Source organism: Zootoca vivipara, chromosome 4, assembly GCF_963506605.1.
Source record: "Zootoca vivipara chromosome 4, rZooViv1.1, whole genome shotgun sequence".
NCBI classification, from domain to species: domain Eukaryota; kingdom Metazoa; phylum Chordata; class Lepidosauria; order Squamata; family Lacertidae; genus Zootoca; species Zootoca vivipara.
The window spans coordinates 98,301,389-98,326,768 of record NC_083279.1 but is presented as its reverse complement, the minus strand read 5'-3'; the positions used below and the strand labels follow the sequence as shown (position 1 = coordinate 98,326,768).

The 25,380-nt window shown below is 51.2% G+C and overlaps 2 protein-coding genes across 3 annotated transcripts; one reads left to right on the top strand and one right to left on the bottom strand.

Moving 5' to 3' along the window:
• Positions 1–1,641: 1,641 nt before the first annotated feature.
• LAMTOR1 (late endosomal/lysosomal adaptor, MAPK and MTOR activator 1) lies at positions 1,642–15,509 on the top strand. The gene is made up of 5 exons (XM_035115887.2): positions 1,642–1,853; positions 10,037–10,179; positions 11,639–11,716; positions 12,566–12,692; positions 14,599–15,509. The coding sequence occupies exons 1-5, from the start codon at positions 1,812–1,814 to the stop codon at positions 14,689–14,691; spliced, it is 483 nt and encodes a 160-aa protein (XP_034971778.1). The 5' UTR covers positions 1,642–1,811; the 3' UTR covers positions 14,692–15,509.
• A 1,837-nt stretch (positions 15,510–17,346) lies between these two features.
• LRRC51 (leucine rich repeat containing 51) lies at positions 17,347–25,305 on the bottom strand. Of its 2 annotated transcripts, XM_035115885.2 has the most exons (6): positions 25,236–25,305; positions 23,450–23,475; positions 19,881–19,978; positions 18,783–18,988; positions 17,787–17,935; positions 17,347–17,614 (listed from the first exon to the last, which is right to left on the bottom strand). In XM_035115885.2, exons 1-6 carry the CDS (start codon positions 25,236–25,238, stop codon positions 17,473–17,475), a joined length of 624 nt encoding a protein of 207 aa, XP_034971776.1. In that variant the 5' UTR covers positions 25,239–25,305; the 3' UTR covers positions 17,347–17,472. The 2 variants fall into 2 exon arrangements, with proteins under 2 accessions (XP_034971776.1, XP_034971775.1); XM_035115884.2 differs by lacking the exons at positions 23,450–23,475; positions 25,236–25,305 and having other exon boundaries at positions 19,881–20,850.
• Positions 25,306–25,380: the final 75 nt, after the last annotated feature.

Sequence of the window (25,380 nt, the reverse complement as noted above, 5' to 3'; positions counted from 1 at the left end):
TGATCCCTAGCTAACAGGACCAGTGGCCGGGGAAGATGGGAATTGTAGTCCAAAACATCTGGAGGGACAAAGTTTGGGGATGCCTGGCATAGCTCATAGGTTCTCTGAGTTATTCAAGCCCCTTTGCCACGACAAGGCATTGACCCAGAAGGCTGATCGCCGAAGAATTGATGCTTTTGAATTATGGTGCTGGAGGAGACTCTTGAGAGTCCCATGGACTGCAAGAAGATCAAACCTCTCCATTCTGAAGGAAATCAACCCTGGGTGCTCACTGGAAGGACAGATCGTGAAGCTGAGGCTCCAATACTTTGGCCACCTCATGAGAAGAGAAGAATCCTTGGAAAAGACCCTGATGTTGGGAAAGATTGAGGGCACTAGGAGAAGGGGGCGACAGAGGACGAGATGGTTGGACAGTGTTCTCAAAGCTACGAACATGAGTTTGACCAAACTGCGGGAGGCAGTGGAAGACAGGAGTGCCTGGCGTGCTATGGTTCATGGGGTCACGAAGAGTCGGACACGACTAAACGACTAAACAACAACAACAACAAGAGATTTTACAGTTGGTTTTACAGGCATCGAGGATCCCTGGATTTATTATTATTTTCCTGATGGACCAACATCCATAACAGTGATAGTAATGGAGATTTTTTTTCCATCTAATAGGTTGACACGGGAGTACTGTACTGTATAACTTTTTAAAGGCACTCAAAGAATTGTGGACTTTATACACTTCCATCCTACGGTCTCCCTCGGGAGGCGGTGGACTCTCCTTCCTTGGAGGTTTTTAAGGAGAGGTTGGGTGGCCTGCTGTCAGGGATGCTTTAGCTGAGATTCCTGCCTTGTGGGGTGGGGATGGGGGTGGACTAGAGGACCCCTGGGGGTTCCTTCCCACTCTACGGTTCTTAGGGTCCAGTATTTCCCCTCCTCTCACTGCCCTTACTTCCATTTCTTATTCTTCCCACAGCCTGGATTGTAAGCTCCTTGGGGCATGGCCCTGCGGGACTGTGCAGAGGGTGGCGTTTCAGGAAGAAGCAATGGAGGCTCTGGAATTACTTGACAGTGAATTTACTCTCCTAAGAGCTGTTTTAAGTAAGGGGCATTTAAGGGAAGGATATTATTCCTCTTGATAAGAAGTCTGTTTTCCTTGTTAAGTAACAATTAAGGCCTTGACATTAATGTTTATTCATATTTTTATTACAATTAAGGCCTTGGCATGAAGGTTTACTCCTATTTTTATTATCATTACAATTAAGGCCTTGACATTGATTATTATTGCAATTAGGGCCTTGACATTAATGTCTATTCAGGCCTTGACGTGAATATTTATTCCTATTATTATTTATTATTACAATTAAGGTCTTGACATTAATGTTTATTCCTATTAATATTATTATAATATGCCCGCCCTCCGCGAGCATGCGCACTCGCCGCCACACGATTTCTCCTTGGGGAAATCCTCTTCCCCGACTGCGCACGCGCGCTCCCGGTGGCGGTGGGGGCACAAAAACCAAACACCCACCCAAGCTCCTCCTCCTATTCCGCCTGTTCCGTATCACGTGAGCTCGCCTCGCCTGCCCCGGATGTTGTAGCCGCGCGGTCACGTGAAAAAACACCTCCCGCCCCCACCGTAGAGCGAGCGTCACGTGGCCGGAAGAAGGTCAGGGAGGGGAAAGAAACACGAGAGAGCGGCGCCCGCGGAGGGGAAGGCGGGCTGGGCACAGGCAGGCAGGGGTCGCCGCCGCCGGAGGGCCTCGCCCAAAGCCGCATGTGACCAGCGGCCCACCAGGACAGGCCGCTCTCCGGACGCCGCCATGGGGTGTTGTTACAGCAGCGAGAACGAGGCCTCGGACCAGGTGAGAGGGGAGGGGGTCTTCCCCGCTCCCCCCCCGGGCTGCCTCTCCTTGCCACGCTCCCCACTTCTCGGCTGGGCGGGCGGGCAGGCGGTTCTGAGGCTCGGGGGGTCCCGCTTGCTGGGGCCGGGGAGAAGGGGGCAGGCAGGTGAGGGGGCTCTGAGGGTCCCCCTGACCCGCGCACCCACACCCGTTCGAGGAGGCGCTTCCCTCTCGGGCCTGGTGCGCGTGGAAACTCTCGGAGCCAGCTCGCAGGGGCCGAGGTCCCTTTGCCACCCCTCCATTCAAGCCTCGCCCTCCCCCTGGCGATGGGCACGGCCATTCATGTGGTGTGCATGTGACCAATTATGCGGGGGGGGGAGGGTTAGACCCCTCCCAAATATTGTGTCCGAGTTGCCACCCCTGGTGGAGACCCACTGCCGTGCGTGCGCCTCGGGGTGGGGGTGGGGTGGGGGCTGGAGAGGGCGCTTAGTGGGCTCCGAGCATGTGCCCAGAAATGCATTGCTGGGGAGCAAGAAGGAAGCCGAGGATATCGGCCTTGGGGAGGCCATGGCGTGGGAAGGAATCGCCCTCTGCTTCCCCGCCTACAATTTTGGCCAGTTGCTGCTTAAAGCGATGCTCGCCTCCCTCTTTTCCCACCCTGTGAGTCTTCCTCCACCTCCTTTGTCACTGTGGTTTCTCCGCCTGTTGCTCTTTCCTGCGCCCTGTTCTCTGCTTGTCATTTGTGACAGTTTGTTCCTTTACATTGTCATGCCACAGTAAGGAGAGATGTGCAGCTTTCAAGGAAGGCACGCTTGTCTTCTTCAGTCTCCTGATCTCAAATAGCACGGTCTTTGGTGCTATATGCCCCTAGTACCTGTTGCTGAAGAGTTTAAGAAATTTATCTTGGGGGGGGGAACGCCTTTCTTGGTTTCTGGCAAAGCCTCCGGTTGGGTTCTCCTCCTCCCACATTGCAGGTGAGGCAACGTGCAGCCCTGATGGGTGTGGCCCAAGGGGAGCCTGTTCTGCTGCTTTCTAGCCTGCCTCTCTGGTGTGGGTAAAATAAAACAAGCTTGCCTGTTTTGGCTACTGCAGCATGTGAAGCAACAGGGGCACCTCTGGGAGCCTCAGTGTTCAGCCTTCCCCTTTGCCTAAAGCACAACTTCCCAAATTCAAGTCATGTGATTTCCCTGTAATGAAATGCAAGATCTGTTACCATTCTCACTGCTCTCAAATGTGCAGCCTTGGTAAGGCAGGGAAAGGGAGCCCAGGCAGGCCTAGGAAAATAGTTTGCATTCCAAGCAGACAAGGTGGAGTGGTGAGGAGGAGCCCTGGCCATCAAGTGGCGTTGGAAATTACTCTTTTACCTGCCTATCAGTTCACCCTGCGCTGTGCAGCCTGAATGAAACAAAACTGGTTACCTGGAGGCTCTTTGGAGATGTCCTTGTTAGCGGCTGGCATATAGCACATTGCATAATAACCATAATCAGTAAGCAGAATTACTAGTATTGAATAGCTCAAGGCAGCCTGGCTTGGGGTTTTTTCGTTTTTGTTTTAAAGCATAGGAGAGAATCCTCTTTCCGTTTGTAGTAGATTCTGCACGGAACTTGCTTCTTACATGACCAAGATAGAGAGGTCTTCAGTAATATTCTCTTCCCTTCAGATCTGAGGTTGCGTCTTTGCTGATCATGCCTTGGCCAGGTTGTGTGTATTTGGGCAGGAGGGGGGTGGGGAAGAGTGCAGAAACGCCTTGGCCTGAACTCAACAGATCTCTGTTACTTGGCAAGCCCAGCCAGATCAGCTGTTCTGGGCTGTCAGCCTGCTCACTTTCTATCTCTCTTGCTGCTATTCTTGGTGGCATCTATCGCTGTCATCTTGAAGGGCACCTGTGAAACTGTCACCGGAGCCGTCAAAGGGTGGGGGAATACTCGTGTGTGTGTGTGTGTGTGTGTGTGTGTGTGTGTGTGTGTGTGTGGCATTTGTACTAGCCTTTCAACCAACTAGCATTGCTAGCCTCCTAACAACATTGTTTAATTTTTTTATTTAAAATACCTTTATGCTGCCTTCAAGGTTGCATCCACAATACAACAATAATTAGAAGTGGGATACTTCTTTGTTTAGTTTCTCTGCCGATCTTATCGCAGTGAAGGGAAGAGTGGATCATATCAGCCCTTTCCTGGAATCATTGTGTTTACCTCTGGCACACTGGCCCGTCAGTTTCCACTAGCTCTTACTGTTTAATGCTCTCTGTGTTTGTGTGCTATGGGTGGAGCATGCATAGCCTGAAAGTGAGAAGGGCCCCTTCAGCCACCCATGCTCATTTCTCCTGAGGTGACTTTTTACTTTGGCCACTGGTCTGACATTATCATCATCATCATCATCATCATCATCATCATCATCATCACCACCACCACTACTAGAATTTATTTACCGCCTTATACCTGGAGGTCTGGGGACCCAGGTGGCGCTTTGGTTAAACCACTGAGCCTAGGGCTTGCTGATCAGAAGGTCGGCGGTTCGAATCCCTGTGACGGGGTGAGCTCCCGTTGCTTGGTCCCAGCTCCTGCCAACCTAGCAGTCCGAAAGCACGTCAAAATGCAAGTAGATAAATAGGAACCGCTACAGCGGGAAGGTAAACGGCATTTCCATGTGCTGCTCTGGTTTGCCAGAAGTGGCTTTGTCATGCTGGCCACATGACCTGGAAGCTGTACGCCGGCTCCCTCGGCCAATAATGCAAGATGAGCGCGCAACCCCAGAGTCGGTCACGACTGGACCTAATGGTCAGGGGTCCCTTTACCTTTACCCAGAGGTCTCAGGGCAGTTCACAGATTTAAAAATCAAAATATAAAGCCACAAAATACATAATTAGAATACAAACAACAACCCAATAACCCCCCCAACCTCCAACATTTTAAAAGGGCATAGGGTGCCAATCAAATCAACCAAAGGCCTGGTTAAATAGGAACATTTTTGCCTGGCGCTTAAAGGTGTATAATGAAAGCAGCAGACGAACTTCCCTGGGGAGAGCATTCCATAGATGGGGAGCCACTGCAGTGAAGGCCCCGTTCTTGTGTTGCCACCCTCTGGACCTCTCAAGGCGGAGGTACATGAACAAGGGCCTTGATACAAGGCATCTTCCTCTGGTGAAATGACAGGTGACAAAATAGCTCCTTAGATACCATTTTCAGGTGTGGGCACCAGCATGGTTCCCTTCGGGAGGCATGAAGACGGGAGTCAGGGAGAACAGCAGGGAACCCACTTGATGCTGGGAAATCTGCATGTTTTTGCATTAAAAGAACTGAAGTGCAAATGTATCGCTTTGTCCATCCTTCATCCCTTCTGGAAAGACAGAAAGTTCTCCTGTGGTTTCACTTCTTAGCCTTGCGGCCGAGAAAGAAAGCAGAACTTCTCAAAACAGATCTTCCTCGTCTGTTCTCCAGCCCTCTTTGGTTCAAACTCTGAAAGAAAGAACGGGAAGTTCTCTTGCGTAGATTCTGTGTAGCTTTCTTTTACTTTTGCCTTTCCAGCCTGTCTGGGGCTCGTAAGGCGCCTCTTAAAACACTAAGGAACTTGGTGCTGGGAGGGTCCTGTTGCAGGGTACGCCTGGAAGTCACACTTGGTTTTGTTTAGGACTAGCATAGCCGTCTGCCCTGGTGGTTGTACTTCGAAGGACTCCTTTCGCACTTTGACACGGCTGAGTCCCATATAGGCTTCATGGGCATTGGGGAGCAGTTAAGACTTTTGAGGGAGCTCTTGTCAGGCCTAGACAGAGGCAGGGTCTCGGGATCCCCTTTGCAGGCAGGAAGAGCATTTGCCCATTGCGCAACAGGCGTGTATGTCTCTGAGGCCTGGAGTGGGAACTCTGCAAGCAGCAGCTGGAGGAGGGAAATAGTTTTCCTTCTGTAGTCTTGCTCGGATACTACCGATATTGCATGCTTGGTGCAGCCAAGTGGGCTCTGTTGTCAGGCAAGAGGGGAGCCCTCTAGCTCATGCCCTCAGTACAATGGTACCTCGGTTTGCGACCGCAATCTGTTCCGCGGAGGCGGCCGCTCGCCAAAGGCACGGTTCTGCACATGCGCCGATAGAGGGCTTCTGCGCACGCTGCGCAGATCGCTTCTGCACATGCGTGAGCTGCACAGATCGCGTCTGCGCATCCGATGCCACGGAACCCGGTTGTAAACACTTTCGGGGCCGCGGCGGTCGCTCGCCAAAGCGGTTGCTCACTGAGATAGGCGTAAACCAGGGGTCCCCAAACTAAGGCCAGGGGGCCAGATGCGGCCCAAACGCCTTCTAAATCCAGCCCGCGGATGATTTGGGAATCAGCATGTTTTTACATGAGTAGAATGTGTCCATTTATTTAAAATGCATCTCTGGGTTATTTGTGGGGCCTGCCTGGTGATTTTACATGAGTAGAATGTGCCCTTTTATTTAAAATGCATCTCTGGGTTATTTGTGGGGCATAGGAATTCATTCATATATTTTTTCAAAATATAGTCCGGCCCCCCCACAAGGTCTGAGGGACAGTGGACCGGCCCCCTGCTGAAAAAGTTTGCTGACCCCTGGCGTAAACCGAGGTTTGACTGTACAGTGGTACCTCGGGTTAAGAACTTAATTCGTTCTGGAGGTCTGTTCTTAACCTGAAACTGTTCTTAACCTGAGGCACCTCTTTAGCTAATGGGGCCTCCCACTGCCGCCATGCCGCTGGCACGCGATTTCTGTTCTCATCCTGAAGCAGAGTTCTTAACCCGAGGTACTATCTCTGGGTTAGCAGCCTCTGTAACCCGAGGTACCACTGTAATCGGTTTGTCTATCTATGTGCTCAGGCTCTGTATCCCAGATATGCACAGATCCATCTTTCCCTTTGCTTCCTATCAAATGCACAGATGTGGCTGAGGGTTGAGTAAACTTGTGCTCCACGTGTCCATACAGTGCCCATAAGAGGTTGGGCCAAGGCAGTGCTATTTTTTCTAGAAAAGGAGGCGCCTTCTCTGATAATGGCAATGGCACCCGCCTGAGAGGGGCCGGAGCTGAGTTGCGGTGAGTTCCTTCTGAAATAAAAGCCCTGGGCCCAAGGTGCCCCCGAGGAGTTTGCCCAGAGGGATGGGACTGTGGGGCTGAGAACAAAGATCGGTTGCTTTTCTTCACACCGTTGCGGGTAACAAGCCATGCAGCTGCAGTTGGCTGCGATCAGAAGGAAACAAGGCTTTGGTCTGTTTCCAATTATGAGGACAGCGGTGGTGGTGGGAGCTGCACCTCGGAGGGGGTCTGGTTTCAGGAGCTGCAGGGAACTGCCTTGCCAGAGTCTCTGCCATTCCTGAGAGAGGCCGGGAGGGTCTGCCTGGCTGCATGAATGAGAGCCGAGCACTTGCTGTAAGCCAGACACGGAAGCCAAGTGCCCCTTTGGAGTGATTTGGGACCTGCCCAGGGGGTTGAAAGCCAAGGAGTCCACTGAAAATAGGGGCGAGGGAGAGAGGGAGCCTGGGCTGAGGAAGGCAGGAGAAGCGTGGCATGTCTACCAGCATCAGGAGGGGACACCATATTGGAGAAAAGGTGTCATGGTACGTTGGCCTCCCTTTCCAGAAGGATACTCAGAAATGTGGTCTCCTTGCAAAGGGTTGCTACCCCGTCAGGGCCAAAGGTGACCTGTGCTTGTTGGGCTACTTGTGAGCAGGAGGAACTCTTATGTTGAGCTGAGTTGATTTAATATTTGTATGCTGCTTTTCCAGCAACAGATGTCGAGCTCACAGTGGCTCATAAATGATTGCAGTGGCATTAAAAACAACATACATTGCTAGTTACAGGTGGGTAGCCGTGTCGGTCTGACGTAGTCGAAACAAAATAAAAAAAAGCTGGAAGGAATTTTTAAATTTTGTTTCGACATACATTGCTATCATTTTAATGCCAAACACAGTAGTGTATAAGGCAAACAACAACAGCAAATTCAAACAAAAACAACAAAACGACACAATTCAGTAAAGTCATAGTATTGCCAGGATCCTTCATGATCACATGGACTCTTGCTCCAGAACAACAAAAAACAGATTAGCTGTTCGTTGTCCAACGCATTGTTTTTCAACCCTGCAATGGGGGGAAGCCACATTCGCTGTGCATTCACTGTAGGCATTTACATGGAACTATGCAATTTAAAACTCTTTGGGGTGGGCAGGCAAGGGGTGCCCAGAACAACACCAGCGGGGAGAAGCTCAGGAAACCAGCGGCTAGTGCAGGCATAGGCAACCTTGGCTCTCCAGATGTTTTGGAACTACAACTCCCATGATCCCTAGCTAACAGGACCATTGGTCAGGGATCATGGGAGTTGTAGTTCCAAAACATCTGGGGAGCCAAGGTTGCCTATGCCTGGGCTAGTGTGTCGCTTTACCAGCTGAGCTAGTGCAGGCAAGGGAGTGGCTCTGCAGCCAAGGTGGATTTGATTTAAATCAAATCGATTTAAATTACAATTTAAACCACTAGTCAGTAAGACTGGATTTAAATCATTTTTTTTACAGACTCCTCCTTGCTGGTATAATCTTAATATTTACAACTGGGAAGAAGGGCCTGGAACCAGTGAACTCTTATTAGTTGACTGGCAAGCACTTCAAGGTCTCGCCAAGGACTTACAGATCCCACTTACTATTTCCACCCCCCTTTGGATTTGCGTATACATTCAGGTTCCTATTCTGTACAGTTAAGTGTCAGTGCAGTTGTTGGAACCCAGTGAGATTGGGAAGAGGTTGCCTTCAGCACTTGCCTCAAGTCTGAGTTGCACAATTATTCCACAAAGATCCCAAGACTTGTGGAGGATTCTGCTCACAAGGTTGCACTTTCATTTTTACTGCTTCACACTTAGCTACTTGTGCAGATCTATTCCACTCCAAACAATCTATTCATGGAACCTCTTGAATCTTAACATTTAAGAGGTTTGGGGGTGGATTCTGTGTATATAGATTTGCAAAGGAACAATAGGATTAAGGGTTTTTTCCTCCTCAACTGTTCAATGTTCATTTTATAACATTTTTCCTGTGAAGAAAAGGCATGTTATCTCTGTAGACACAAATTCACAGTTCTGTGATAATATCTTTTCGTTAGAAAAAAACTGCCCCAAATAATCTTACAGAAACTTCTTGAAGAGCATGACATTATGAATGGATTAATGGAATTCATTTACCAAAAAAATTAAACATTGCATATAAAGCCTCATGCTACATACAGTAATTAAAAACAAACCCTTATTTCCTGATGAATAGCATTTGGACTCTGATGTAACTTAAATAGAAAACTATTTTCTATAGAAAATAGAAAAGCATTTTACTTTTTTAAAAAATCCAATTTAAATAAAAAGAAATCCGATTTAAATAAAAAATAATCTGATTTTTTAAAATGAAAAAAATATCATTGATTTTTATCCACCCCGTCTGCAGTCATAACCTCCTGTTCCCTCCCCCTCCACTTTAAGAAAGCTGCACACCCTCCATATTGCAAGCCCTGTCCCTTTGTCAGTCCAAAGCCCTGGGAGCCTCCTGCACGTGATCCTCAGCTGCCCACACCCCTTGGAGAGCACATCATCATCTTCCACTCCCCCTGCTGCCCACCCAGCACCATCTCCAGTGGGAGGAAATGGGGCTTGCTTCAGACCCACAGGCTGTGCCAGTGAACCCCCTGTGCAATGGGATTTTGTTTCCTCTTCTCCCAGCAGGCCCCCCAAGTCTGCTCCGGAGGGTGCCCCAAACCTCCAGAGCTGATTTTGAGGCCATGCCAGGGGGACCTGGCAGACCTAGGCATGGAAGTCAGAAGCACATTCTGTGTTCAGAGGAGCTGCTGGGCTGCCTGGCTCTCTCCACTAGCAGCTCCTATAGATCAGCTGGAGGGGGGGGGACAGGGGCCTGTTGGGGGCTTTGTCAGGCAAGATGACGTGCTAGGCAGTTTGCACAGTGGTGGCCTGGCTCCAGCAGCGGGCTCTCTGTGTGCTGAGAGGAGGGGTGCACACCCTCTTCCATTGTGCATTTGACGTTGTTGTCCCCCGCCCGAAATGTCTGAACCGGGGTTGAATGTTGAGCCGTTTAACTCCTGTGTTCTAACTCCTGTGTGCAGGCAATCTGCAGCAAGTGAATACTGGATTGGGGACCCTTCCCTTGCCTGCCAGTGGCTGCTGGGTCCTCTGCAAATTTTGAACGCTGTCTTTCTTTCCCTCCTTGCTTTCCCCACCTTAGGGCGATGAGTCTAAGCCCTTGTTGCCCACTGCTTCCAGCCCACCCAAGCCCTTAAACGGAGCCGAGCCCAACTGCTACAGCCTGCCTTCAGCCCGGACGGACGAGCAGGCTTTGCTGTCATCGATCCTCGCCAAGACAGCCATGTGAGTTGAGCGCATGTTTTTCTTTAACGTGGAGGTGGAAAGTCAAACGGATTCATAAAAACATAGAATTGCAGAGTTGGAAGGAACCCAAAGGGCCATTTAGGCCAACCCGCCTGCAATGCAGGAACAGAACGACCAGGACCAAAACAGGCTGTGCTGCAGTAAAAGCAGCCTTCCCCATCCAGGCGACGTTTTTGACTACAGTTCCCATCAGCCCCAGGTTCCTACGTGATGATGGGGGTGCTGGGAGTTGTAGTTCAAAACGTCTGGGCAGCTCCAGTTTGGCAAGAGCTGGCCTTGCGTATCTCTGGTGGGGGAGCCTCCTGAGCCACCTTTTGCGGAGCTCCGAGGGCAGGAAGGACCTTGCATGCTCAGAGGACCAAGGACTGGGCGGCAGGCAGTGGGGAATGGGCTGTGCCCCTCCTGGGCTGCCTGTGGTCTTCCAGTGGGGCACCCGTCCAGTTGGCCTCTGTGGGGAACAGGCTATGCTGGCCTCACACATTCCAAGGGAAACCTCCAAGGAAGGGGGGATCCTGTGACCCCTCAGACGTCGTTGTTTAGTCGTGTCCGACTCTTTGTGACCCCATGGACCAGAGCATGCCAGGCACTCCTGTCTTCCACTGCCTCCCGCAGTTGGGTCAAACTCATGTTCGTAGCTTCGAGAACACTGTCCAACCATCTCGTCCTCTGTCGTCCCCTGTGACCCCCTCAGATAGTTTGGGTTAATTTCTCCTTCCTGAAGCGGGTCTTCCCAAGGCTGGGCAATTAAGATTCTGGGCCAGCGACAGCTAAAATTTGTAACACACGGAAAGTACAGTGCAGAAGCTGCCTATCAGTGCTTGGCATGCTGGCGGAGGGTCCGTTCTCAGGTCTCAGTCAGCTGCTGGGTGGCTGGGTACAGGGTGGATGTTTACTTTTATTAAATGTATACCCTGCCCTTCCTCTCAAGGGTAGCAAGCAATCAATAATAAAACAAGTTAAAAGGTCTTTTAAAAAACCCAGCTACCACAGAGATCACCATTTTCTGTCTGTAATAATTGCCGGGAACAGAATCTATTAGATGGTGCCAGTTTCTCTTCTTAATCTCCTGTCTCACTCATCTCTGCTTCCTTTTATGTTTTTTTAATATAAAAAAATATTAACAAGCAAGACTAAGTATTCCAAAAATTCAAAGGAGAAGAGAGAGAAAAAACAATTGTGCATGGTCAGGTATAAGATAAGGAGAGAGAGAGAGAGAGAGAGAGAGAGAGAAAGAGAAACTTACAAAAGAGGCAATACAGCAGTATTCCAAGGTCAGACGTATAAACAGCGGGTCAAAAACTTTTATAACCAAAACCAGTGCCAGATGAATTGGCATTTGGGTGGGATTTGCCACCCATGAGATGATCGTTAAATGAGCTATTACCCCTCTGAAGCGGGTGGGTCAGGGTCTCTGATCTCTGCCCTCGCTTTCTTGCAGCAACATCATTGACGTTTCGGCCGCAGATCAGCAAGGCATGGAGCAGCACGAGTACATGGATAGAGCCAGGCAGTACAGGTAGGTCTCCCCCCCCCCCCCGGAGCCCAGAGCAACTCTTTCCTGCTTCTGTCCTGGAAATTCCTCCCCCACCCATTTTCTTCCCACCTGCTTCTTTGTCCTTCACCTACCTGTTGTCGGGACCCTAAATTTAAGAGGTGGGCTGCTAAACATATGAATTAGGTAGACCAGGCAATTGAGAATCACTCTGCTGTGGGACTCCAAACTGGTCTGGGGCCGAGATGCTTCACAGGCCTGGCCCTGCTTCACCTAGAAATGAAAATAACGTTCTCCCCGCCCAGCCCTCTCTTTAGAGCCAGGTGTGGGCAGATCAGAGTTTATGGATTTGCTGAACTGATCCACTCCTGGCTATCCCACCGTTTATTTGTTTGAGTTGGATAATTTAGTGGTGGGGTGGGGGGGGGCGAGGGAATAATTTTGCTCTTATTTTAGGAGCCAGAAGTGTCTGCTGGAAAACACCCAGATTGGCCTTAGGGCAGCAGTTCCCAAACTCCCCACCCTGGACTGCTTGAAAAATTCTGAGCATCTCGGTGGACCATTCAGTGATCTTTTCTTTTTTTCTTTTGCCTTTTACAACAATTGTTATGCGCTGTACTAGATGCTGTAGGGTTGTATTTTTGCAAACATAAAATGACGTGGGCCACGGGTGGTCCACAGACCCCATTGTCGTCCCACACCTTGATGCCCACTTCCTTCTTTTTGCTCCCTGCTGGTCGGTCGGTCGGTCGGTCTCTCTCTCTCTCTCTCTCTCTCTCTCTCTCTCTCTCTCTCTCTCTCTCTCTCTCTCTCACACACACACACACACACACACACACACACACACTCCCTTTCTCCTGCCTTTCCTTCTAGCACCAGGCTGGCCATGTTGAGCAGCAACCTGATGCACTGGAAGAAGCTCTCGACGCTCCCATCGCTCACCACGCAGCCCCATCAAGTGCTTGCCAGCGACCCCGTTCCCTTCGCAGACTTGCAGCAGGTGGGTACGCTCCCCCCAGGGCCACAAGGCTCTGACGCCCACTTCCGCCGTTCCCCTGAAGTAAGGCTGGAGAAGATCTGTGGCCCTGCAGGTGGTGGGGTTGGACCACGACTGTGTCATCCGGAAAAAGAGCTTGCGTGGCATAGTGGGTAGAGTGTCAGGCTAGGACCTTGGAAGACTAGGGTTCAAATCCCCATTCAGGCATGAAACTCCCTCCATGGGTGACCTTTGGGGCATCAGCTGAACCTCCCTCGCAGGGTTGTTGTGAGGATAAAACTGTGGAGGGGAACTATGGATTGCAGCCCGGCTTTGGCTCTTGAAGCTGGCAGAGTGAGCTGGCCACGTGCACCATCGATGCTCACCTGCAGGGCTGGGCCATGCCACCCCACCCTTCAGTATCTAATCAATAGATTAGATCCCCTTTTTAAAAAGAGAGCTGGCGAGAGTCACTCTGCGGTTATAAGCAGCTGCTGCCATGGCGCCTCTCAGGACCGGTTGCTGAAGAGCAGCTGTGGGAGACACTTCTGGCTGCCTTCCCCTGCTTTTGTGGGTTGCCGGATGCGCCCAGGAGGACCACTGGGCTGGATGAAACCGCAGGTGGATCCAGGTCCACTTTCTCGCCCTGGATCGACCTGTCCTGCCCCATTACTATATATGCTGCTTCAGAGAGTTTTCTGATCTCTACAGTTTTTGTAAAAAGGTAAAGGGGCCCCTGACTATCAGGTCCAGTCGTGTCCGACTCTGGGGTTGTGGCGCTCATCTCGCTCTATAGGCTGAGGGAGCCGGCGTTTGTCCGCAGACAGCTTCCAGGTCATGTGGCCAGCATGACAAAGCTGCTTCTGGTGAACCAGAGCAGCACACGGAAACGCTGTTTACCTTCCCGCCGGGAGGAGGTTGGACTGGATGGCCCTTGTGGTCTCTTCCAACTCTATGATTCCCGCTGGAGCGGTACCTATTTATCTACTTGCACTTTTGAACTGCTAGGTGGGCAGGAGCTGGGACCAAGCAACGGGAGCTCACCCCGTTGCAGGGATTTGAACCGCCGACCTTCCGATCAGCAAGCCCTAGACTCTGTGGTTTAACCCACAGCGCCACAGTTTTTGTATTTACTTATTTTTTACATTTGTATACCGCCCTATACCCATAGATCTCAGGGCGGATCACAACGTAAAATTACAATATAAAAAGCACAAAATGTGTAAGAAAAATAATAACAAAAACAGACAAACCTGGGCCCTACCTCCCCGTTTTTCCTTTCTGCCGTTCTGCCTGTTCACAAGCACTTTGGGTGGGTGGGAGGAATCGGCTCCTGGAAGCCGCAAGGGGCGGGGTAGATGTCACACAACAACGGTGTGAGGAGACATCGCCTTCCCTAAAACAGGAAGGCATTGGGGGCAGGCAAGGCCGGCCCTTCCAGGAGGCAGAGGGAAACAGCTACCTCGGGCGGCAAATTCCGCAGGGCCAAAAGCGGCCAGGAACATGAGCTTGTGTGGTCTGCCCGGAGCTAGTATGCTGCCGTGGGGTGTGGTGGAGGACTGTTCCACCCCCCAGCTCTGAAGAGTCAACTTTTGCCTGGAATTTTTTGCCTTCGGGCAGCAAACAGGCTGCTCCTGGCGGCAGCGGCATTGCGTCCTCACCTGTGGCCTCGTGAATCAGCAGCATCCAGTTCAGCCTTCGCCACGCGGGGGACCATGGGATGTTTGGGCCTCCGTGTGCTGGCTGGGGCTGATGGGTGTTCGGATTCCAAAACATCTAGAGGTCCCCGTTTTGGCAAAAGCTGAATCAGAGGCGCTTTTGAGTTTGCATAGGCCTTGTCTAAATCTGAAATGGTTTTTTGGTGACTCGAATCTCCTCCTGGAGTACCCTGTATATGGCTTACCCCTCCCTTCTCTCCGTCTCCACCCAGGTCTCCCGGATAGCTGCGTATGCCTTCAGTGCTCTCTCCCAGATCCGAGTGGATGCGAAAGAAGAACTGGTTGTACAGTTTGGGATCCCCTGATGCCGATCCCGCAGACACCTGTAACGTCTTGTTTTTTTAACAACCTTCCACATTTCCTTTCCTCTCCCTCGCCACGGTCGGCTTTTCACTGCAGTGGGACTTGGACGGATAAGCGATACACTGAACTTCCTGCCACTTGCGCCCCAGAGACAGTCGCCAGCTGCCAGCTCCCAGGGGCTGGTCGGACCCACGTTTCTCCCCCCTCCCATGTGTGTTTGTGTGTGTGGGGAGGTCATATTTGTGCCAGCCCGTACATAAATTGGTTTGAGGAGGGGGCAGGCCCTGAACACTGTGCATGCTAAGCCCAGCTCCTAGAGAGCTGAGCACCACACTATCGGTCATCGAGGGGACAGGGGGATGGGATCCTGAGGCCCACTGGCGTGGGGGGGGGGCAGCTGTGCTCGCTTTCATTATTTACCTTTCCCCCCCTAATAAGGCCCTGAAATTCTTGCCTCCGGGGTTGGGGGGGCTGAGACGCGTTGCAGCTGCTACCTGCCCCTTCCCACGTGGGGTTCAACCTGCATTACTTTCCCGTTGCTGCCCGCAGAATGCCGGGCTTTATTTTTAGGATTTGGGGGGAACCAACGAAGGGTGCGTTGGGTTGTCGTCTTCTTCCAAATAGGAAGGAGGGGAGGGAAGAAGCCAAAGAGCAGCTTGTGGGGGGTGGGAGGGGAGTGGAACACACCCTGGAGCTCCGCTTTTTTGGCGTCTCACCTATCACCACCCTCTTTTTAAGTGGCTGAACTGTCGTTTCGTTTTAATTTTTTTGGTTTCCTTTATTTTGCTAAAGTAGATAAAATATAAGTATGTTCATCATCCACGCAAAAGGCTGTTGGTTGTTTTGTCGCGTGACTCGGTCGATCTAGGGGATGGCGCAACGCCCCCCCCCCAATGAAGAAACTTTGTGCATCAAGGGCTTTTACGTTAACAGGAAAGGTGAGGGACTTGATAAACCCTTATAAAGTGACGCACAGCACAGAGAAAGGGAGGGAGGAACACCAAAATTCTCGAGCATCCGAAGAAGCTGAGTGTTGGGGGATTCAGGACAGGCAAAGGAAAGGCCTTCACGCAGCGCGTAGTTAAGCGAAGGGACGTCCAAAGGAGGTAATGACAGCTACCAATTCGGATGGCTTTGAAAGACTAGAGAAATTCACGGATGAGGAGATGGCTGTTAGCCAGGATGGCTGTGCCCTGCCTCCCCAGTTGGAGGCAAAAATGCTTCTGAATCCCAGTTGCTGGAAACCTCAAAGGGGGGGGGGAGTTGCTCTTGTGCTCGGATCCTGCTATTGGTTGGCCCTTGTGAGAAGAGGATGCTGGCCTAGATGGGCCACCGGCCTGATCCAGCAGGCTTTCCCTAGGTTCTTAACGTTAAGGGAGCGAAAGGAAACGGGAGCTGCCGTGTGGGGTGGAGTTGGGGAACGTGGGCCCTCAAAGCTCAGGAATAAGGCAGGGAGGAGGTGCCTGCCGGGATCTGGGTACTCTCTTTAAGAACAAGCAGAACCGGAGAGCTGACACACCTGGTGCCACTTGGACAAGCACATTTATTGGAAAAGAAGGTGGCGAACGCCAAGGAAGATATACAGCAGTGGGGGCACCGCCCCGCAAAAAGCGATTCCCCCGCACAAACGTCACTGAATGGAAACGGGTCTTCCAGCAGGTCAGGCGAGACTCCCTCTAGCTCCATAACGAACAGGAGGTGCTGTCTGCCACAGAGGTCTTTCCTGTCACTTAGGAGTTTGAGATGCCAGGATTTGAACCCAGGACTCCCTGCGGGTGCTGTGCCACTGAGCCAGGGATGGGGGGAACCAAATTTCCGGCGTATGAGGGCTGCACTTCCATGGGAAAGGGGGGTAAGGAGGAGAAGGGACTCAAGGCTGGCACAAGGAAAGGGTCCTTCCCTGCTCAACCCATTGTTAGGAGAATTTGGAGGGCAGCTGCTTTAAATCCACAGCGGCTGCATCCTCTGTGCGTCTGTTATGCTGTGCCAGAATCCTTGTTGGGTTTGCCGTGACCCTTTGGCCAAGGGCAAAGGGCCTTCCCCTGCCCTCCAAGATGGCTGCCACCACGCAGGGGCTGATGGGAATGGAGAGTCCAGCACATCTGCAGGTCAGGAAAGGCAGGCTGGCTGGCTGGCTGGCTCGCTCCCGACATCTGAAACAAAAAGGGAAAACAAAGGTGCCTTGCGCACCTTCGGTTTGCAGAAGGGGCTGGATGGCTCTCCCGACGCTACAATTCTCTGATCAGCTGGAGGGCTGCTAGCGCCCTAGCGTACGTGGCTTATTTTCCACTGCTCCAGAAACCCAATGGCTTCAAATGGCAAGAAAGGAGATTCCGACTAAACGCCAGGAAGAACTTTCTGGCAGTAAGAGCTGCCTGGCAATGGAACAGTCTCTCTTGGAAAGCAATGGACTCTCCCTCCTTGGAGGTTTATAATCACAGGTGGTGGTGGTGGGGCCATCTGCCAGGGATTCCTTACCTGCGATTTCTGCATTGCATGGGGTTGGGCTAGATGATCCTTGGGGGTCCCTTCCGACACCACAGTTCTAGGATCCCATGAACCACAGGTTCCTCACCCCGACATATCCCGGAAAGCAGGAAGGCTGAGGCCGTTGGGCACAACTGCAGGAAAAGGCTCCCGGCCCCACACCACCCCACACCACCCCGGCCCACTCCCTGCCCCCATCCATGCTCTGCCATGCCAAGCTGCTCGAATTCTTTATTCCCAATAGAGGCTGCAGGTTGCAGGGCCGTCCTCTCCCTGCCGCCAGAGCGGTAGGGCCGTCAGTAGTCGTCCCTTCTCCTCCGGACTTTCTTTGGCCTGATGTTCATGCGTCTCCAGACGGCCGCAGTGGTGCGGTCGAGCTTCGTGACTCCGCTGAAATCGAAGGACTTCAAGTTGGGCAGAGTGGACAGGACGTAGCTCCTGCGCAACGTGCAAAGTACAGTGCCGGGGTCAGCATTTGGAAGACAGCCTGCCTGCTTGCCCGGCTCCCTCCTCTCCTTCACACGGAGCACAGTTTAAACTCCAGCCCCTGTCGCTCCCTGTCCTGTGTGCCCCACACTCCTCTGTTTCTTTTTGGGAGGCGAGTGTTTACCTGTAGCCCTTCTCCTCCTCAACGGGGTTTCCGTGCAGCGTCAGGTTGCGCAGGTGCGGGAGCACTGCCAGTTTGTCCACCTCTGAAAGCTGCTGGATGGCGTTCCCGTGAAGGTTGAGGTGGCGCAGGTTGTAGAAGGAAGTCAGCACCTGGGCAGAGAGGCCGGCAAGCAGCGGGCTCAGAAAGGCAACAGCAGCCGGGCAGGCTGCAATCTGCCGGGTGCTGCGCTCGGCAGAGGTCCCTACCAGTCTCCAAATCCAGCCCCCCCCCTTCTGGTAACTTCCAGGCTGGACTACTGCAATGCGCTCTCCGTGGGGCTGCCCTTGAAGGCGACTTCCGTTGGTTCAAAACACAGATTACTGCCTGGGGCTCTATTTAGATCACATACCTTTTCCCTGGTTGGTTTGTTGTATTAATATAATTTTTTATTAAAATCTTCATTGTTTTAAAACAGCTTCCCCCGGTTTCCGGGCCCCATTCAAGGTGCACAATTTGGTATTTAAATGACACAGGTCCCAGGTATCTGAAAGGTTGCCCCTTTCCCTACAGATCCTCTCGGGTGCTGAGATTGGAAGAGGGGGGGGACCCTTTTGCTTGTTCCTCCACCCCCAGAGGCCCAGGGAGAAAGGGCCTCCTCTGTGGCAGCCCCTAAGCTGTGGGACTCCCTCCCCACATAGATCTGTCTGGCGCCTTCATTGCACCTCTTCATCCTGCCTTTGGACATGTCTATTTTTAGCACCCACCTTATTGTTGGGATTTCAAGCTGTTTTAAATGGGTTCTGATGATGTGTTTTAATGCTGTATCCTGCCCTGGGAGCTTAGAGTGAAGGGCGGGTAATCAAATTAACGAAATAAATAATAATAGCTCCAGCACTCAACTGAGGCAGCTGCACCCCAGTTAGCATCTTGATGGCCGCCCACCAATGACGGTGTTGCTGGTGTGTTGTGCTTTGCGGAGCAACAGTGAAATCTGTTTAAAGGAACGGACTACGCTACCGGGTCGATGATGGGCAGGTCATTGAAGGAGAGGTCGATCCAGTAGATTTCCTCTGGGTATTCCAGGAGCTTGCTCACAGTCTCTGTGAATTGGGTCAGGTCCCCGAGGGTGTTGTTGTTCAGCCAGATGGCCTGTGTCAGCAGCCGGCCCCCTTCGGACCGATGGATGGGCTTCAAGCCGGCCCTCGGCTCCTCTGTCAGCAGGTCTGGAGGTGGGAGAGAATGGGCAGGGAAGCGGGCGCTGACTCGCGAGGCAGGTTCAGGGAAGCAGGAAAGGAGCACTTGCTGTGCGTTCTTATTGCACGGCTAAGCTCTGCTGAAGCAGCAACCCTGTGCCTCTGAGCATGCACAGAGGACATTTCCTTTGCCACCATGCAGCTGCTAGCTGCTTGTCACGTTTGAGACCAGGGGGTTCCCAGGTTTTAGGGGGGCCACCGTCCCCCCCGGTTCCATAAACTCATCCGCAATGCCCCCTATCCTATAAAAAGCATTATTCATAATAGCAGTTTGCATGACCCACTTTGGAAGGCAATAGCCCGATGTAATTCAGTTCATTCAAAATGCATTTTAAACTAGATAGATAGATAAACTTTTATTTCGGCCATAGGCCCATAATACACAGCAAACAAGGATAAAACAGTGTAAAACCGTCATACATAAAATCAATCAGACAAAATCAACCTCATACAAGGAACTCATGTACAACATATTTAAACGTTTCAAGTGATTTTGTGGGGCTTTAAAGCTATGGTTAAAACGTTAGTACATTGCAGGCCTTCATTGTTCATTAATCAGATCTGAAGGTTACTCGAGTGATGTAACTTGATATCAGTAATCGTAAATTAAATTATGCTGCTTTTTGTAAGAAAGAACTGAAATCAAGTATCTTGCTACAAGTAGAGTTCTGGTCGAATCATCTTGCAGCAGGTATGTTAATTGGGACTCCATTTAAAACTAGTTGAATTAATAATTCACCAAAGTGAACAAACTTGAGCCATTGTTTTGAATAAGGCTTTTAAATAGGGTAGAGTAGGGGGCGCTGGGGTGAGTTTATGGAACCGTGGGGGTGAGTTGGGGAACCGGCGGGTTATGCCATACCTTGCATGAAGCTGATGCCCCGAAAGGAGTAGTCCAATGGAGGTGCCTGGAGGGAGGCTGTACTGTAGTTCCACCGGGTGCAAGTCTTTCCCGCTGTGCTAACAAAACACAATCGCACATGCAGAAAGGTTGGTGCCATTTGTCCGGGGTGTGTGCGTTACACAGGGGGCCTTGCTCCCCCCCCGGTTGCTCTGCCTTGCCCTCCTTGGCACTTCTCACAACGTGTGGGGCTTACAATTCATTTTTACTTTACTTTTTTTACTTTTCTTGGTTCTTTTCCTGCTCTTTCCCCCCATCTCCACAACAACAACCCTGTGGGGTTGGTTAGGCTGAGAGGCAAGGACTGTGAGCTTCATGGCCGAGTGGGGAATTGAACTCTGGTCTTCCCAGGTCCTGGGGTACCACACTCTCACCGCTAGGAAAAAAAAAAAGAGCCTTTTCTTTAGAGGAAAAAGAACATGACTGACGTTTATAAAACTGCCTGGCATGGAGAAAGTGGACAGAGAACAAGATTTTCTCTCTCTTTCTTAACACAAGAAATCGTGAATATCCAGTGAAGCCGGATGTGGGAAGATTCAGCACAGATTGGGGAACTCCCTGCCACAGGAGGCAGCGATGGGCACCAGCCTGGATGGCTTTAAAAGAGGACTGGGCCAGTGTCCTTTTCTCACAGTGACCAACCAGGTGCCTGTGGGAAACCCGCAAGCAGGATCCAAGCACAAGAGCATCTCTCCCCTCCTGTGATTCCAGCAACTGGCTTTCAGGAGCGTTTCTGCCTCCGAATGCAAAGCCAGAGCAAAAAAGGTAAAGGTAAAGGACCCCTGGACAGTCCAAGCCCAGTCAAAGGCGACTACAGTGGTACCTCAGTTTACAAACAATTGGTTCCGGAGGTCTGTACATAACCCATAGCTGCCAAGTCTCCTGTATTCCCCGGGAAACCCCTGTTTTTCCAGCCGTTTCCCGCTGGCAGCCTGGATTTTAAAAAACCCTGTAAATCCACCAGATTCTTACCAGCCCAGTGAGGCTCCTGCGCATGTCTGGAGTCTCTGGACATGCGCAGAAGCGATTTCTGGTGCTGCAGCCATGTTGGAAATGGGCAAAGCATGCGTAGAAGTGGCTTCTGGTGCTGATCTGCCCAGTTCCAAAATGGCTGCAGTGCAACTTCCGGCGCTGCGGCCATTTTGGAAATGGGCAGAGCATGCATAGAAGCGACTTCTGGTGCTGATCTGCCCAGTTCCAAAATGGCCGCAGCGCGACTTACGCTGCCGTGCCACAGCCGATCCCGGATTTTTCAATCTGGGAGTTGGCACCTATGACTTAACCTGAAGCGAACTTTCCCATTGAAAGTAATGGAAAGTGGATTAATCCGTTCCAGACGGTCCGCGGAGTACTCAACCTGAAGCGTACTTAACCCGAGGTATGAGTGTAATTGGTTCCGGAAGTCTGTACTTAACCTGAAGCAAACTTTCCCATTGAAAGTAATGGAAAGTGGATTAATCCGTTCCAGATAGGTCCGCGGAAACCGAGGCGTACTCAAACCGAGGTATGACTGTACGGGGTTGCGGCGCTCATCTCGCTTTCAGGCCGAGGGAGCCAGCGTTTGCCCACAGTTAGTTTTCTGGGTCATGTGGCCAGCAGGACTAAACTGCTTCTGGCACAGCATAACACACTGACAGAAATCGGAGTGCACGGTGTGACGAATTGACACAGTTTTGAAATGTTTATTCCTACCTGGCTGGAAAAGAGTTACTCCACCTCCAGCCTGACTGACATAACATTCTGATGGGGGCGGGACTGTTCCCAGTTTAAAAGGAGGGAGTGTCGGTTTGGTCAGTTAGGGAAAGTTGAGAGGCCAGGAGAGTGGGAATGTAGATGTGGTTTAGGAGAGCTTGAGGTTAAATGTTTGACAGAGTTATTGTGCAAATGAAACAAAGCTGATAAACACATTAAACGTTAAAGACACTACTATGTTTTTAAGATAATAAAATTTCATCTTTTTTTTTGCCAAGAAGAATCGTCTTTATTGTTCCAGCGGGGTATCAGAACTCACAGCAGTGGTGGCTCAATAGAGGACAAAACTTACCTCGGGAATAGAGGCGACAGTTTGTGTCTTAGAGTTACACTGAGGAGGCTTAGGAGGATAACCTGGGGGGTGCCACAAAGTTGCCGGAGTGGAAAGGGCAAACTTTTACAGTGGGGAATCAAACTGAGTGAGACCCTTTACTGTAGGCAAAAGGTTATTCCGTCAAACAGCCTAGAGTTTCTTAAGATACCAGGCCACGTAAGCTGGAAGACACTCTTTACTAAGAAACCCACAAGTAAAAAGGGGTTTATTTTAAGGCGGCAGGAGAAGAGGGTGGGTGGTTTCACCTCTGGTTTCCTGTGTCACATTTTGGTAGTAGAGAGTGGGACATTTCGTCACACACAGATACGCAGTTTACCTTCCCACCACAGCAGTACCTATTTATCTACTTGCACTGGTGTGCTTTCGAACTGCTAGGCTGGCAGGAGCATAGCTACCGTGGCTAGTAGCCCTCAAGAGCCCCCTCTTCTCCGTGAATTTCTCCAACCCTCTCCTAAAGCCATCCAAGTTGGAATCCATTCTTGTCTCCTGCAGGAGGGAGTTCCACAGTTTTAACTGCGCTGTTGTGAAGACCCCCCCCCCTGTCCCAACGTTCAGGTTCGTTAGATTAGCCACTGTGCCTACTAGCCATCCATAGCTCCACAAATAGGTCTAATCCTCACATTCGAACCCAGGTGTGCAGAGTGCCGACATGTGCTTTCTCGGGAGGTATCCGGTTCACCACTGCAGGCTGTCTTTTGGGGGTCTCTCCAAGAGCGACCGCCTTTCGTTACAACCTTGAAGTCAAACTGGGAGGGTGTGTTTGGGAATGGTAAACACTGCAGGGCTGTCGTCAGAGATTGCTGGTGAGGCCGTGCCGCCTGTCTCCAGCAGAGGGCAGCAGTTTTCCCCTCGCTTCGGAGCAAAGGGCACATTTCTATCCGTGCTGCCAACTTCTTGCCTGCCATTACCAAAGGAGGCCAGAGGCTGTGCACACAATGTATGAATGGGGCCTTCAGACACTCCCCTCCCGCAATGCAAATACCGTGGTGGTCATAAAATTGAAGGCTGCCTGTTTTTGCTTTCGCCAAACTAGGGCCTTCCAGATATTTTCTGAAAGCTGGTCTGTACTGACCATGGAGCCAGTGGGGCGTAGTGGTTAGAGCATTTGGACTAAGATCCGGGAGATCAGGGTTCGAATCCCCCCCCGGCCATAGGAAGCTCACTGGGGGGGTCACTCGGGCCAGTCCCTCTCAGCCTAGCCTACTTTGCAAGGTCGTTGTGGGGACTAAATGAGGAGGGCAAGAACCATACAAGCTCCTTGGGCTATAAACAATACGATAATTCTGAATCGGCTCTCACTAGCTAGGAGATAAATCTTGTGGCAATGGTAGAAAGCTTTCTGAAATTACAGTTTTTGCAGCATTAAAAGTCATGCAGCAAAGTAGAGTTTTTAGAATTATTAACAGCAGAAATCTATAGCAGAACTGTCAAGGTTGCTACTCACCTGGGAAACGATAACGCAGAACTAGCCTGAGGGAGATGGAAAAAGAATTAAGAAAAGTGTATTATCAGCAGGGAGATCTAACATGCAGAAAATTCTTCCACAGAGATAGACAGCTGAATTTGCCCCCCCCCCAAAAAAAACAATTCAATGGTGCTGTGTACCCAACTCTACCGAGGTGTGAATTAAGAAGTCTGCCCCTCCCAAAGCAAATGGTTGTGAAGGTGTAAAACAACAATAAAAAAACAGAGATTGGTTTTACTATATACATAGGCAAGGTACCCATTACTGAGTCAGGCTCCCCAGGTGTTGTAAGAATTTAAGAGAATTATCTAGCTAAAGGGTCTGATTCCGGGTGGAATCCTGTCTCCCAGCCCCACCTGGGATTTTCTGCCTGCTGAGCAGATGCTGCTGTGCCACTGAGCTGGGCATCTCTCTGCTGGGTACAGGTAGGCAGCCGTGTTGGTCTGAGTCGAAGCAAAATAAAAAAATTCCTTCAGTAGCACCTTAAAGACCAACCAAGTTTGGGGATGCCTGTTATAGATTACCAAAATCCCTTATACGGCCTTAATCCCAGCTGTTATAAAGGTTTTACAACAGGGCTGTGGGGGGGGGATCTATTGACTTTCCAGATGTGGACTCCATCTCCCATCGGCTTGAGCCACCATGGCTAATGGTCACGAATGACGGGAGTTGTAGTCATTCTACACATGGAGGGTCACAGGTCAGTCTACCAGGGAGGGTGGTCAGATGCAAGAGCAGACAGGACTCCTGCACCTTTAAGAGTTAGACATAAGAGGGCTATTTGTGGCTGGTTTTGAGCCACAAAGCCTTTAAATGCTCAGGAACACTTCTCCCCACATAGAATCATAGAATCATAGAATCATAGAGTTGGAAGAGACCACAAGGGCCATCCAGTCCAACCCCCTGCCAAGCAGGAAACACCATCAAAGCATTCCTGACAGATGGCTGTCAAGCCTCTGCTTAAAGACCTCCAAAGAAGGAGACTCCACCACACTCCTTGGCAGCAAATTCCACTGCCGAACAGCTCTTACTGTCAGGAAGTTCTTCCTAATGTTTAGGTGGAATTTTAGGAAGAACATATATGACTGCATAGACCAGGCATCCCCAAACTTCGGCCCTCCAGATGTTTTGGACTACAATTCCCATCTTCCCCGACCACTGGTCCTGTTAGCTAGGGATCATGGGAGTTGTAGGCCAAAACATCTGGAGGGCCGCAGTTTGGGGATGCCTGGGGTACACCCTCAGGGGTTTGCTTGTGCACTGCAAGTTCTGCCGGCAAGAATCATAGCACGGTATAGTTGGAATGGATCCCTGGGGGTCATCTAGTCCAACCCCCTGTACAATGCAGGAAGCGGCTCCCCCTAAAAATTGCAGGGTAGTAACGACCCCCCGTTTTTTTGTTCATCTTGTTTAATGGGTCCGTGCGCCTGGCTGCTGACCAGAAGGTTGGTGGTTCAAGCGCACCCCGGGATGCCTGTGGGCAGGATTCCTAAATTGCAGGAGGCTGGACTAGATGACCCCGTTGGATCCTTCCCAACTCCACCATTCTATGATTCCACGAAGAAGAAGAAGCAAAGCGATTGTACGAAGGGATGCAGCGCTTCCGCCAGGTCTTGCACGCTCTCCTCCTTTTCCACAAGAGCCTCGCTGCTGCAGCTGCGTTGCACTGATCCTGGTATTTGCACGCGCACCCCCGACGTGCCTTGCACGGATCCCTTGTCCGTCCCACTCCCCCACCCCCGCCTTAGTTTGCACGCGAACTCACCATGCCCGCTGCTGCTTCGCCCGCCGAGTCTGCCTCTCTCTGCCTTGCACATTGGAACGCGGCGCGGACAGAGGGCGGGACCGTCGCCACGGCAACCGAAACACACACCGCGTGGGCGGAGCCTTCTCCACGCCCCCCTGGCCGA

What these genes read in the sequence shown, in the direction of transcription:
- LAMTOR1 (XM_035115887.2), top strand. Translation starts at nt 1,812, where the DNA reads ATGGGGTGTTGTTACAGCAGCGAGAACGAGGCCTCGGACCAG. An exon ending in ATCCTCGCCAAGACAGCCAT is followed by an intron (nt 10,180 to 11,638) that starts GTGAGTTGAGCG and finishes GCTTTCTTGCAG; the next exon opens with CAACATCATTGACGTTTCGG. An exon ending in GATAGAGCCAGGCAGTACAG is followed by an intron (nt 11,717 to 12,565) that starts GTAGGTCTCCCC and finishes CTTTCCTTCTAG; the next exon opens with CACCAGGCTGGCCATGTTGA.
- LRRC51 (XM_035115884.2), bottom strand. Translation starts at nt 20,019, where the DNA reads ATGGCACCAACCTTTCTGCATGTGCGATTGTGTTTTGTTAGCACAGCG. An exon ending in GGGCATCAGCTTCATGCAAG is followed by an intron (nt 18,989 to 19,880) that starts GTATGGCATAAC and finishes TCCCACCTCCAG; the next exon opens with ACCTGCTGACAGAGGAGCCG. An exon ending in ACCTGCCCATCATCGACCCG is followed by an intron (nt 17,936 to 18,782) that starts GTAGCGTAGTCC and finishes CTCTCTGCCCAG; the next exon opens with GTGCTGACTTCCTTCTACAA.